This window comes from Cetorhinus maximus, chromosome 24 (genome assembly GCF_964194155.1).
Source record: "Cetorhinus maximus chromosome 24, sCetMax3.hap1.1, whole genome shotgun sequence".
NCBI classification, from domain to species: Eukaryota; Metazoa; Chordata; class Chondrichthyes; order Lamniformes; family Cetorhinidae; genus Cetorhinus; species Cetorhinus maximus.
Genome location: NC_135902.1, coordinates 34,109,713 through 34,122,752, shown reverse-complemented (window position 1 = coordinate 34,122,752; position 13,040 = coordinate 34,109,713). Strand labels below are relative to the sequence as shown.

General features: G+C 43.9%; 1 protein-coding gene across 2 annotated transcripts in view; it reads left to right on the top strand.

Moving 5' to 3' along the window:
- abca5 (ATP-binding cassette, sub-family A (ABC1), member 5) overlaps window positions 1-13,040 on the top strand; it is a 118,100-nt gene continuing 105,060 nt past the window's right edge. The window contains exons 1-2 of one of the 2 annotated variants that reach the window (XM_078570980.1): window positions 1-342; window positions 12,570-12,765. In XM_078570980.1, coding sequence (XP_078427106.1) covers window positions 238-342; window positions 12,570-12,765 — 301 coding nt within the window. In that variant the 5' untranslated portion in view covers window positions 1-237. The remainder of the gene's footprint in view (window positions 343-12,569; window positions 12,766-13,040) is intronic. The other variant, XM_078570981.1, reaches the window with a different exon arrangement.

The window sequence follows — 13,040 nt, the reverse complement described above, 5'->3', positions numbered from 1 at the left end:
GATGTTGATGTGAGTGAGGATTTTGGGGCTAAATCTGTTAATTTGTCTTAAATCTTTATTCTACCAAACATCTGCGGGGTAGCTTTGCTGTTGTTTTCGCGTGTTTTGTTTCCAAAATTTAAATTTAGTGGGGTGTGTCCTTGTGACATTTACATCGAGGAATGAAATATCGAATAGCTTAGGAAAGGTTTTGTTTATTGGTTTTGTTTTTTTTTTCGTTTTTCAATTGTTAAAATAATGGGAGGGATGCAGAGAAAAGATGCAGCAATTTGGCAGCAAACCAAAGCACTTATGTACAGAAATTTCCTCATCAAAAGGCGGAACAAAGATCAGACTTTGCAGGTGAGTGTCATTACTTGTTATCCACGTATATTTGGATCTGTTCCCAATCAGCTGATCGGCTGTCTCAGAGTAGCTTCTATGTTTTCCGGGCGGCATCAAAATGTGTTGAAGTTGCGTGAAACAGACTACATGTAAAATAAAAACAGAATTACCTGGAAAAACTCAGCAAGTCTGGCAGCATCGGCGGAGAAGAAATCAGTCAACGTTTCGAGCCCTCATGGCTCTTCGGCAGAACTGAAGCATAGTTTCAACAAGGGAGAAATATAAATTGGTTTAAGGTGGGTGGGGGGGAAGAGACACATTGAGGGTGTGGTGTGAGCAGATAATCAAAAGATGTCAGAGACAAAAGGGTCAAAGAGGTGTTGAAGGTGGTGGTCTTTGTCTGAGAAAAGTGCTAATTAAGAATGGAAAACAGGATATTCAAAGTACAGCTCTAGTGGGGGTGGGGTGGAAAGACTAAAGGTTTTAGTTTTAGATTTAAAAATAATGGAAATAGGTGGGGAAAGAAGAATCTATATAAATTATTAAAAAAAAAGGCGGGTGGGGGGGGAAAAGAAACGGGGTGGGGATGGGGGGAGGGGGAGTTTAAGATCTAAAGTTGTTGAATTCAATATTCAGCCCAGAAGGCTGTAAAGTGCCTAGTCGGAAGATGAGGTGCTGTTCCTCCAGTTTGCGTTGGGCTTCACTGGAACAATGCAGCAAGCCAAGGACAGACATGTGGGCAAGAGAACAGGGTGGAGTGTTAAAATGGCAAGCGACAGGGAGGTTTGGGTCTTTCTTGCGGACAGACCGCAGGTGTTCCGCAAAATGGTCGCCCAGTTTGCGTTTGGTCTCTCCAATGTAGAGGAGACCGCATTGGGAGCAACGAATGCAGTAGACTAAGTTAGGGGAAATGCAAGTGAAATGCTGCTTCACTTGAAAGGAGTGTTTGGGCCCTTGGACGGTGAGGAGAGAGGAAGTGAAGGGGCAGGTGTTGCATCTTCTGCGTGGGCATGGGGAGGTGCCATAAGTGGGGGTTGAGGAGTAGGGGGTGATGGAGGAGTGGACCAGGGTGTCCCGGAGGGAACGATCCCTACGGAATGCCGACAAGGGGGGTGAAGGGAAGATGTGTTTGGTGGTGGCATCATGCTGGAGTTGGCGGAAATGGCGGAGGATGATCCTTTGAATGCGGAGGCTGGTGGGGTGATAAGTGAGGACAAGGGGGACCCTATCATGTTTCTGGGAAGGAGGAGAAGGCGTGAGGGAGGATGCGCGGGATATGGGCCGGACACGGTTGAGGGCCCTGTCAACGACCGTGGATGGAAAACCTCGGTTAAGGAAGAAGGAGGACATGTCAGAGGAGCTGTTTTTGAAGGTAGCGTCATCAGAACAGATGCGACGGAGGCGAAGGAACTGAGAGAATGGGATGGAGTCTTTACAGGAAGCGGGGTGTGAGGAGCTGTAGTCGAGGTAGCTGTGGGAGTCGGTAGGCTTGTAATGGATATTGGTGGACAGTCTATCATCAGAAATTGAGACAGAGAGGTCAAGGAAGGGAAGAGAAGTGTCAGAGATGGACCATGTGAAGATGATGGAGGGGTGGAGATTGGAAGCAAAATTAATAAATTTTTCCAGGTCCCGACGAGAGCATGAAGCAGCACCGAAGTAATCATCGATGTACCGGAGAAAGAGTTGTGGGAGGGGGCCGGAGTAGGACTGGAACAAGGAATGTTCCACATACCCCATAAAGAGACAGGCATAGCTGGGGCCCATGCGGGTACCCATAGCCACACCTTTTATCCTCCGACAGGATTTCCGACTGTCTCTTCTGCCCTGCTCACCTTCATTGCTTTCCATTTCTCTCCTGGTGTTTGACAAGGTGTTTACTAAAACCCGCTTTCACAGCCATATCTCCTTTCTCAGTGACTGTCTCCGTCTCCGACTCACCCCACGTGGATTTCAACTGAAATTCCATCCCTCTTGTTTCGAACCCACCCAGGATTACAGGTATCTCCGGGACATAAAACGTTTCTCGGACTGCTGTTCCCGTCGCATTCTGAGATCCACACTCAGTGCCATGCGCCGCCATATGAACACACTCGACCTCTCCCTCCAGCAGCACCACCGCACCCTTTTTCAAAGCTGCGCGTGCCCCCAGTTTCATTTTATTCTTCGCCTCATCCGTCGCCACAACAAGAAACTTTTTCTCTTTCTCTCAAGTGCTAAGGAACGCAAGCTCCAACAACTCATCGACTCCAACACCCATCGGGGACCCTCCACCCCTGCTTGTCCCTCCGTCCTCACCCCATCTTCCAATCCCAGCCCCAGCCGCGTATTCACTATACCCCCTGACCTTCCCCTCTCCGATGCTGAACGTTCAGTGCTCAGCAAAGGACTTAGTTTCATACCCTTACGCCCTCATCTCAATGAATTTCGGGCTCGGCATGATGCTGAACTCTTCTTCCGCCGTCTTCGTCTCCGTGCTCACTTCTTTGGGCAGGAGTCCTCTCCCCGTTCAACGGATCCTTTTACCCACCTCCAATATTCTCCCTCCACTTGGACCCCTCCCTCTGGATTCTTACCTTCTCTTGATCTTTTCATTGAGAACTGTCGGCGTGACATTAGCCGTCTCAATTTCTCTGCTCCTCTCACCCATTCTAATCTGTCTCTCTCTGAACTCACTGCACTCCGTTCTCTCAGGTCCAACCCCAACATTGTCATCAAACCCGCTGACAAGGGTGGTACTGTTGTTGTCTGGCGCATTGACCTCTACCTCGCGGAGGCTGAGCGTCAACTCGCAGACACTTCCTCCTACCTCTCCCTGGACCATGACCCCACCACAGAACATCAAGCCATTGTTTCCAGGACTGTCACTGACCTCATCTCCTCTGGAGATCTTCCTCCCACAGCTTCCAACTTGATAGTCGCCCAACCTCGGACGGCCCGCTTCTACCTCCTACCCAAAATCCACAAACAGAACTGTCCTGGCAGACCGATCATGTCAGCCTGTTCCTGCCCCACGGAACTCATTTCTCGTTATCTTGACTCCCTTCTCTCTCCCCTTGTCCAGTCCCTTCCCACCTACATCCGTGATTCCTCTGACACCTTACGTCACATCAACAATTTCCAGTTCCCTGGCCCCAACCGCTTCCTCTTCACCATGGATGTCCAATCCCTCTACACCTCCATCCCCCACCAGGATGGTCTGAGGGCCCTTAGCTTCCTCCTTGAACAGAGGCCCCAACAATCCCCATCCACCACTACTCTCCTCCGTCTGGCTGAACTTGTTCTCACACTGAACAATTTCTCCTTTAACTCCTCTCACTTCCTCCAAATAAAAGGTGTGGCTATGGGTACCCGCATGGGCCCCAGCTATGCCTGTCTCTTTATGGGGTATGTGGAACATTCCTTGTTCCAGTCCTACTCCGGCCCCCTCCCACAACTCTTTCTCCGGTACATCGATGATTACTTCGGTGCTGCTTCATGCTCTCGTCGGGACCTGGAAAAATTTATTAATTTTGCTTCCAATCTTCACCCCTCCATCATCTTCACATGGTCCATCTCTGACACTTCTCTTCCCTTCCTTGACCTCTCTGTCTCAATTTCTGATGATAGACTGTCCACCAATATCCATTACAAGCCTACCGACTCCCACAGCTACCTCGACTACAGCTCCTCACACCCCGCTTCCTGTAAAGACTCCATCCCATTCTCTCAGTTCCTTCGCCTCCGTCGCATCTGTTCTGATGACGCTACCTTCAAAAACAGCTCCTCTGACATGTCCTCCTTCTTCCTTAACCGAGGTTTTCCATCCACGGTCGTTGACAGGGCTCTCAACCGTGTCCGGCCCATATCCCGCGCATCCTCCCTCACGCCTTCTCCTCCTTCCCAGAAACATGATAGGGTCCCCCTTGTCCTCACTTATCACCCCACCAGCCTCCGCATTCAAAGGATCATCCTCCGCCATTTCCGCCAACTCCAGCATGATGCCACCACCAAACACATCTTCCCTTCACCCCCCTTGACGGCATTCCGTAGGGATCGTTCCCTCCGGGACACCCTGGTCCACTCCTCCATCACCCCCTACTCCTCAACCCCCACTTATGGCACCTCCCCATGCCCACGCAGAAGATGCAACACCTGCCCCTTCACTTCCTCTCTCCTCACCGTCCAAGGGCCCAAACACTCCTTTCAAGTGAAGCAGCATTTCACTTGCATTTCCCCTAACTTAGTCTACTGCATTCGTTGCTCCCAATGCGGTCTCCTCTACATTGGAGAGACCAAACGCAAACTGGGCGACCGTTTTGCGGAACACCTGCGGTCTGTCTGCAAGAAAGACCCAAACCTCCCTGTCGCTTGCCATTTTAACACTCCACCCTGTTCTCTTGCCCACATGTCTGTCCTTGGCTTGCTGCATTGTTCCAGTGAAGCCCAACGCAAACTGGAGGAACAGCACCTCATCTTCCGACTAGGCACTTTACAGCCTTCTGGGCTGAATATTGAATTCAACAACTTTAGATCTTAAACTCCCCCTCCCCCCATCCCCACCCCGTTTCTTTTCCCCCCCCACCCGCCTTTTTTTTTAAATAATTTATATAGATTCTTCTTTCCCCACCTATTTCCATTATTTTTAAATCTAAAACTAAAACCTTTAGTCTTTCCACCCCACCCCCACTAGAGCTGTACTTTGAATATCCTGTTTTCCATTCTTAATTAGCACTTTTCTCAGACAAAGACCACCACCTTCAACACCTCTTTGACCCTTTTGTCTCTGACATCTTTTGATTATCTGCTCACACCACACCCTCAATGTGTCTCTTCCCCCCCACCCACCTTAAACCAATTTATATTTCTCCCTTGTTGAAACTATGCTTCAGTTCTGCCGAAGAGCCATGAGGGCTGGAAACGTTGACTGATTTCTTCTCCGCCGATGCTGCCAGACTTGCTGAGTTTTTCCAGGTAATTCTGTTTTTATTTTGTTTTGGATTTCCAGCATCCGCAGTAGCTTTTAGCTTTTTGTTTTTATCTACATGTAAAATGCTGACCCTGGAGGATTCTGTGGGACTGGGGTTTTGTGAATGACGTAACGCTTTTTCTTTGAAACCATAAGTCTCGATGTTTTTGCATCTCTGCAAAACTTGCGGTTTTCAGGCTGACGGGTTCCTGTAGACTTGCGACTGGTGCTCCAGTAATGTCTCAAAAGAATGAAATATTGAATCGGATACACCCAAGGTCTACCTCTTTCAGCAACCACACTTTTGCATATCAACTCCTTGAGTTGATTTATTACAGGAACACAGTGAAAAAGAGTATCAACCAAGAAGACTGGGGGTGGTGGAGGGTGTGAAAGACAGTTCAGCATCAGAAGAATGTTATTATGCTTGTGTTGGCCTGCATTCCTTTAGGCAATTTCGAAGATAAAGTGTAATAATAAATGAAAACATGATCAGAGTATTAAGTTAAATCGTGGTTTGAGGTGATTGAGTTTCAGTAGACTAGTGGATTGTGATCTGACCGTTTGTGTTCGTGTATCTGACGTATATCTTGTTTGACCCGACTGTGTGGTTGCCTGCACCAACCTACACTCCCTGCCTCTCTGTGGATTGCTGCTTTTGCCCCATTCCTCCTCTGTCACTGTGCTCCACTCTCTTTAGCGCTTTTACTGCCTATCATTGTGTGTTAATATGCCAACTGCTTTGACACTGCAGCTGCTGTGTGGACAGGGATCTCCAGTCGTATTCTGACTACAGATTGCACTACAATTTCGGAAGTGAAACTCCAGATTTGTGACTGCTGTATAAATATGGTCTTTATGTCTTGTGATGCTTCAGAAGCTTCAAAACCAGAAAATTTTCCCAACATTTCCTATAATATCCTGGTGTCATTTGCTGCCCTGTTTTCAAGTTTGGTGGTTCCTGTGGATCATTGATAAAGATTTACTTTTTGACGGTTAGCTGAGTGTAGTTGACTCTTAGGCCTGAATTTTCACCTTAGCCAAAATGGCGCTGGAGTCTGGAACCCAGAAGTCCAGTCCCCAAACCTGGCACCCATTATTTTCACCAGGGTGGGGCCGGAGGTATTTCACACATTTGTAGTTCATGAAGGCCAGCACATTCAAAAGTACAGCTGCCTTCAAATGGAAGAAATTTTTGTTACTTGGATTTCCAAAATTATGCTCATGGGGTTTAGACATTTCAGGAAAAGATCTAAACCAGCAGAGTGGTTTGGGAGAGGTCAGGTGCCTCTTTGGGAGAGGGTAGGTACCCCTTTGGGATTGTAATAGTAGACATGAATTTGCATAAAAAGTTGGTAAGGTCTGTGAAACTGTCAAGCTGTCAAGTCATTTAAATCCCATGCTGTTTAATTTTGAAAAAAGTAGCTTGCAGTTTCAAAAAAAAAAAATCAGTGCTTGCAATTTCAGTAGATGGTTGTTGACATAAGCTTGAGGCATATCATTATAAGCACAACCTATCATTATCACATTGGGGATCTTGCTTGACAGATTCAAGTGCAAAGCGGGATTAGCTGTCTTTGATATGAGGCTATGAATACAAATGTTTGTTTTTATAAGGGGTTAGGTACTTGAAGGAAATGCTTGTTTTTATAAGGAATTAAGTACTTGAAGGGATTTAAATGCATTGCACGGACTTTATCAGTGAGAGTTTATTTTAACATAGTGAAGTCTGTAATGGATACTTAGAACTTTATTTTATTTAGTCTCACCATGGCTCCTGAGGTCTGCCCATGGTGGATACTGGGTAGGTTGGCATGGAGAGTGTAAGGGCAAACAGTGCTGGGTTAGGGGCCATGAGTTGGTATTAGTTGGCACTAAGTTGACATAGGAGCTATAAAGGGCCATGGGGGTGTGTAGAGGGGCATAGGTTGACATGGAGTGTATGAGGGACCATGGAGGGTGGTAGAGGGTCATAGGTTGGCATGGAGGGTATGAGCGGTGATAGGCAATGGTGGGGGGGCATGAGATGACATGAATTGGCATGAATGGGGCATGGGGAATGTGTGAGGAGTGAGGGCTAGAAAGCTGCTGTTATTTTACTGCTATTGTAACTGGGACAAAGTCTCAGAGCACTGAAGCGGGCTTTTTACACAGCCCGCCCCTGCACTCGGCAGCCCCCATGGCTGCCTCCACATTGTTTTTGGGGTTGGAGCGAAAATTTTGCCTTTGTCTCATTACACCTGTTGAACTTCATCTCCTGACTCTATGGTCACTTTAAAAGCAATAGCTTGCATTCATATAGCGCTTTTTAAAATAGGAAAAAGGTCAAAGTGACTTCACGGTAGTGTTATCAAACAACAACTGACACCAAATCACATCATGAGGCAGTAGAACGCTTAACCAAAAATTTGATCAGAGGTTGCTTTTGAAAAAATGTCTAAAAAGTTCTTGTACAATTCCTTTTATTGAATCTACTTAATTAAATCTACTTCCACTAACCTTTCCGGCAGTGATTTCCAGATCATCATAGCTCACTGTGTAATTTGTTTCCCCTCATCTCACCTCTGATTCTTTTGCCAATTGCCTTAAATCTGTGTCCTCTGGCTAACCACCCTCCTGCCATAGGAAAGTTTCTCCTTATTTACTCTATCAAAGTCCTTCATGATTTTGAACACCTCTATCAATCACCCCTTAACTTTCTCTGCTCTAAAGAAAACAACCCTCTTTTATTTAGTTTCCCCGCATAACTGAACTCTTTCATCCCCTGCTACTATTCTAGGATATCACCTCTGCCCTCGTTAAGGCCTGGATATGCTTCCTAAAGTACGGTGCCTAGAATTGAGCACAGTACTCCAGCTTGGTCCTAACTTGTGTTTTATAAAAGTTTAGCAGGTTTCAGTACTTTAGACCTTTGCATTTATTTTGGATTGCAGCAAAATATGTATTGATAAATCTGTTGTTTAAATACAGATATTTGCATTTGGTTTGTACATAGAACTTGTTCTTCAGTATAGCTGCTTAATTGCACTGTTATAGGTTGTAACTCTGGTGGAATTGTTAACCCCTTCTAAAGTGGAACAGCGCAGTATTAATGCAAATACATTTTATCTAATTAAACTCCAGCATTTTTAACTCACAGGCATAACATCTAGCTAAACCTAAAAATTATGCTGAATTTGAATGTACAATGTTCACATTGATTGTACTGTTAATTTAACTCTTAGTTTATTACCAGGCCAGTGAAGAAGTTTTTACAAGAATAGTATTGGGGAAAAGAGTTCAATTATGTGGAGACTAGAGAAACTGGGGTTGTTTTCCTCAGACAGAGAAGGTTAAGGGGAGATTTTCGTGCATCTGATATTTTACACCAAGTTTTATTTTTTAGAAATGCTGTTTTCTTCAAAATTAACTCTTTTAGTCTTCAATAGTCATTTGGTAGTACAGAATTTGAGTATTGCTGAAAAAAGACCAATTTGTCAAAGCTTTTTGTCTTGCACTCATCAGGACAATCACAAGAATACCAATGTCAGGGTAAACAACAATTTTATATTGTATGAGAAGAAAGTGCTAATTGGTTGGCAAGTGGACTCTGATTGATAGAGGTGTTGCCATGGAGCATGCACCAGTTAATGGTGTCTGACAGTTAACTGCCAAGCATTGTTTGAAATTTAAACCAGGCAGCTTGACCCTGATTGGTCAAGACTTTGCCCTGAGGAATGAACAAGTGAATGGCCATCACTCATTTTGTTTGGCTGAAACAGATGCTATGTGTGTACATGCGCTTTATGTCTGCAAACAACAGGGCCCTGTGTAATAATTTATGTAGCTTCCAGTGCATGCAAATGTGCCACACTGCAAGCCAGACTGACAATCTTAAATTGATTGTTAGCGTAATTTTTAGCACTCCTTTTAGTCTTCCCTTTTCCCAACATATCTCGTGCTATCTCCTATGACAATTGTTAGTCAGCCCCAATCAATTTATATTTATTCCAGTTGCAGAATGTTGAGGCAATTCATTTTGAATCTGCTTATGATGAAACTTGTAAAAGATTCCTATATTTGTGAGTGGTCTGGTTCAATAAGAGACGATGGAGCAGAAGTGAATCGATGTTGAATTATGGAGTTTGTGGCAGACATCAAAGATGATGGCTTCAGTCTACTCAACAGTTGACAGGAGGAGATTGTGGCTTGTCCAGGATTGGAGGTTTGACATGCTGTCTGGCAGCACAAAGGCAGTGGAAGAGATGGGTGGCGGTGGTGAGGTAGAAATTGGTGGCCTTGGTGTATATGTGGGACATGACCCCTTGCCTGAAATAGCAATAGAGTAGATTAGAATCACATGTAGGGTGGCAGCTTTCCTTCCCTGAAGAATATTAGTTTTTTTGTGAAAATCTTGACCGTTTTCATGTTCACTATTTTCTGATGCTAGCTCACAAATTAACAGCATTGTTGAATTGCGTAGTGCTGTGGTGCAGTTTGAACTCCCTATCACTGGTTGTTGAGCACAACACCATCATCACTACACTACACATTTTCGCGAGGTTGGTGTTGTATTTGACCCCAAGCTGAGCTTTGGACTACTTCTCCTCTCCATTACAAAGACTGCCTCTGTGACACATCAGCTACCTCTGCTCCTGCCTCAGCCCATCTGTTACTGAATGACTCAACTATGCCAGTATTGCCTCCAGACTCAACTATTCCAGTGTTTTCCTGCCCAGCCTCTATGAACTTCAGCTGCTCATATTCTATCCTGCACCGTCCAGTTCATCGTCATCCCCTGTACTCAATGGTCTATGTTGGTTTCCAGTTCCCCAGTGTCTCAAACTTATAATTATAATCTGTATTTAAATATTTTCATGATGTCCATCTTTGTGACCTCTTGCAACTTTACAACCTTCTGAAACTCTGCTTTCCTCTGATTCTGGCTACTTGTGCACCACTCCCTCCCAGCAATTGTTTCTATTTCAGACATCTAGACCCTGTACTTTTGAATTCTCTCCTTAAACCACTCCAGCTACCTCTCCTCCTCCAAGACTCTCCTTAAAAGCTGTGCCTTTGACCAAGCTGTTAGTTACCCTATCTAATATGCCCTCCTTTGGCTTGACATCCATTTCTGACTGATTATGCTTGTGAACTGTCCTTCCACATTAAAGGTATTATGTAAAATGCATGCTGTTGTGAAGTGGTTGACTCGTAATGCCTTCTGAAGTGAGCTGGCAAGCAACAGTTTTTGTTTTTAATTAAAGCATTTATCAGTTACTTTGGCTTATTTTCTTTTTTTGGGCATTAAAGCTTTTTATTAGAGCTAAAATTAAAATAAGTCTGTGTTTATAAGTATGGTAGTTTGGATCTGATAAGGGAAACTGGAGATGGGCAGCAAATATCATCCTCCCATATGAACCACATACCGAGAAGAAATAAAGCAAATTGACTGCCACACTTGCTTATTTTGCAATAGCGTCTTCAAAAAAAGTCTATTTCTTGTAAAGCGCTTTGGGAGATGCTTGAAGGTTTGATCACGTGTTACTTAAATACAACAGGAACAACCTGTATTTATATAATAAAACAGATAACTCATGTTTCCTCCTTCGACAATGACTTGCATTTATACATAGCACCTCTAAAGTAGGAAACCATCTCAAGCCGCTTCACAGTAACGTTAACAAATAAAATTTGACAAACTCTTGCAAAAATATTTCCTGGTGCTTGTTGCAGGGAAGTAGAGAGCGCAAGTGTTTTTGTACCTCGGTCTGCGGTGTAAGCTCTCTTTTATGTCCTGTGAACTCTGTATTATACTTAAATATGTAATTTTATTCTTTCCAGACCCTAACGGTTGCACTTGCAAATTCTAATTTGGTTTAATTTTACTTCTAAAATTAATGTGTTGAATATGAAACAGACTAAAAAATGTAAGTTTCAAATGCTTTAAGTCTTTTTAAAAGTTATTTGTACTGAGGTGCACTAAAATGCATGTATCGTTTGGGAGCGTCCTATCTGTCCCAATATTGCCCTCTTCACATCAGCATCCTAAATCTGTGGCCTTGTTGCAGCATGCTAATTTGGGCCATTTGGCCATTTTTATTGTTGCTCTGTGGTTACTCCGCAGATGTATACTTTTTAAAAATTGTCTGTTTTGCTTTTCTATTTGGATTGTTAAGAATAAAGTTGCATGTTTAAGTACCAGAATAGTTCACATAAACTAAAAGGGAGTATTGCCGCATATGCTCACACTTAAGGAATATGCAAAAGCAAGGTGGAATATGACTGAAACTGAAAGATGGCCCAGAACATCTTCATTAACAGTAGGTCGGCACACTGGAAATAAGAGTAGCTTCCTGTAGAAAGCTTTTGAACATTAGTAAAAAGATTTTTTCATTCACTGTAGGCAGCATCATCTATTATTCACTTTCAGTAAGAGTGGAGTGGGGATTTCTCGAGGGTTCCAATTAATCCTGTTATATCACAGTTCATTTAAAAATGGAACTATTATTTTTGAAGCTGTTAGACATTTTCTGTCATATACTACATTACATTTAGGTAGCTGCTAAGAACATTTACGATTGAAGGTTTTATTTTCTTAGGGTATCAGTCCAAAAGTAGGAACCTGAAAAATGGAATCTTCAATCTACCTCTTTTCAATCCAACTGGAATTCTGCTGGCCACCATTTTAACTGCTTTCTGAAGTTTGGTGATTGAAAAGTCTGGCGTAAGCAGATGGAAGCCTCATATGTTGATGCAAACAGATCGCTGATTGGATTTTAACCAAGGCCTGAGCGGGGAAGGTGCCATAACTTTCCTGCCATGTGAAGCTGGCAGAAGGATATAATGGGTCTGAAGTGTAAGGAAAATCTTTCCTTTGTGAAGGAAAGCTGTCAGGAGCAGGAGTGGGCCCCATGAGGAATATCGTAGCCTCCTCTGCCCTGCCTTCTTTGCACCCATCGACTCCAGTGAGATTCTCCCAAAATCCCCTCCACCTTACTGCCACCAGCAAGCGTTCCTTTGATGACCACTAGCTGTTTCCAGCCACCCAAAAGCTTTTGGATGAGTGACTGATTGATTGGTGGAATGAAAATGAGGTTTAGGAGTTAAAATACTTCCCAGGCCTAAAATCTAAGCCACATGCGAGTGCATTTTTGCACTTTTCTTACCCTCCAAAAATTGCTGGGAGTTAAAATTGACCCCTTTTGTCATTGTTGGTCTGTTTTTGCATGAAACATACTGTTTGGAATATGAATACTTCTTTTTAAGGTTCACTTGCAAATACAGAAGTAGTAATTTTTTTAAAATTCTCTTGCAGGAATTACTATTACCACTCTTTTTAGTTTTTGCCCTGGTTTGTTTAAGTGTTCTTGTACCTCCACAATTGTACTTGAAGACACTCACCAGTGAGCCAGAGGAGCTGGATGATTTTGTACCACAGAACTACAGACTTGGATATACACCAGTGAACAATCACACCAAGGAAATCATGGAAGAAGTAGGGGCACTGCTTGGTGAGCATTGAATGTACCCAGATAAGAGGCACATTGTGCTAAATATGTTAAATACATGGAGGCAAAATTATGTCAGATGAGTCATATTCATCTGTGAAGAACTAAATCGAGGTTTAATTGAGTACACTGTAGAATGAGAACCTACAGTTACTCCATTTACAAAAGAGTTTAATGAAAGCTAGTTTTATCTTTGGCCTTGAGGATGGTTTAGTCTTCTTGAAGTCTGCTGTAGAGCCACAGCACTGTTTTCAGGTCTGCCTTGGGAAGGGGCCTGT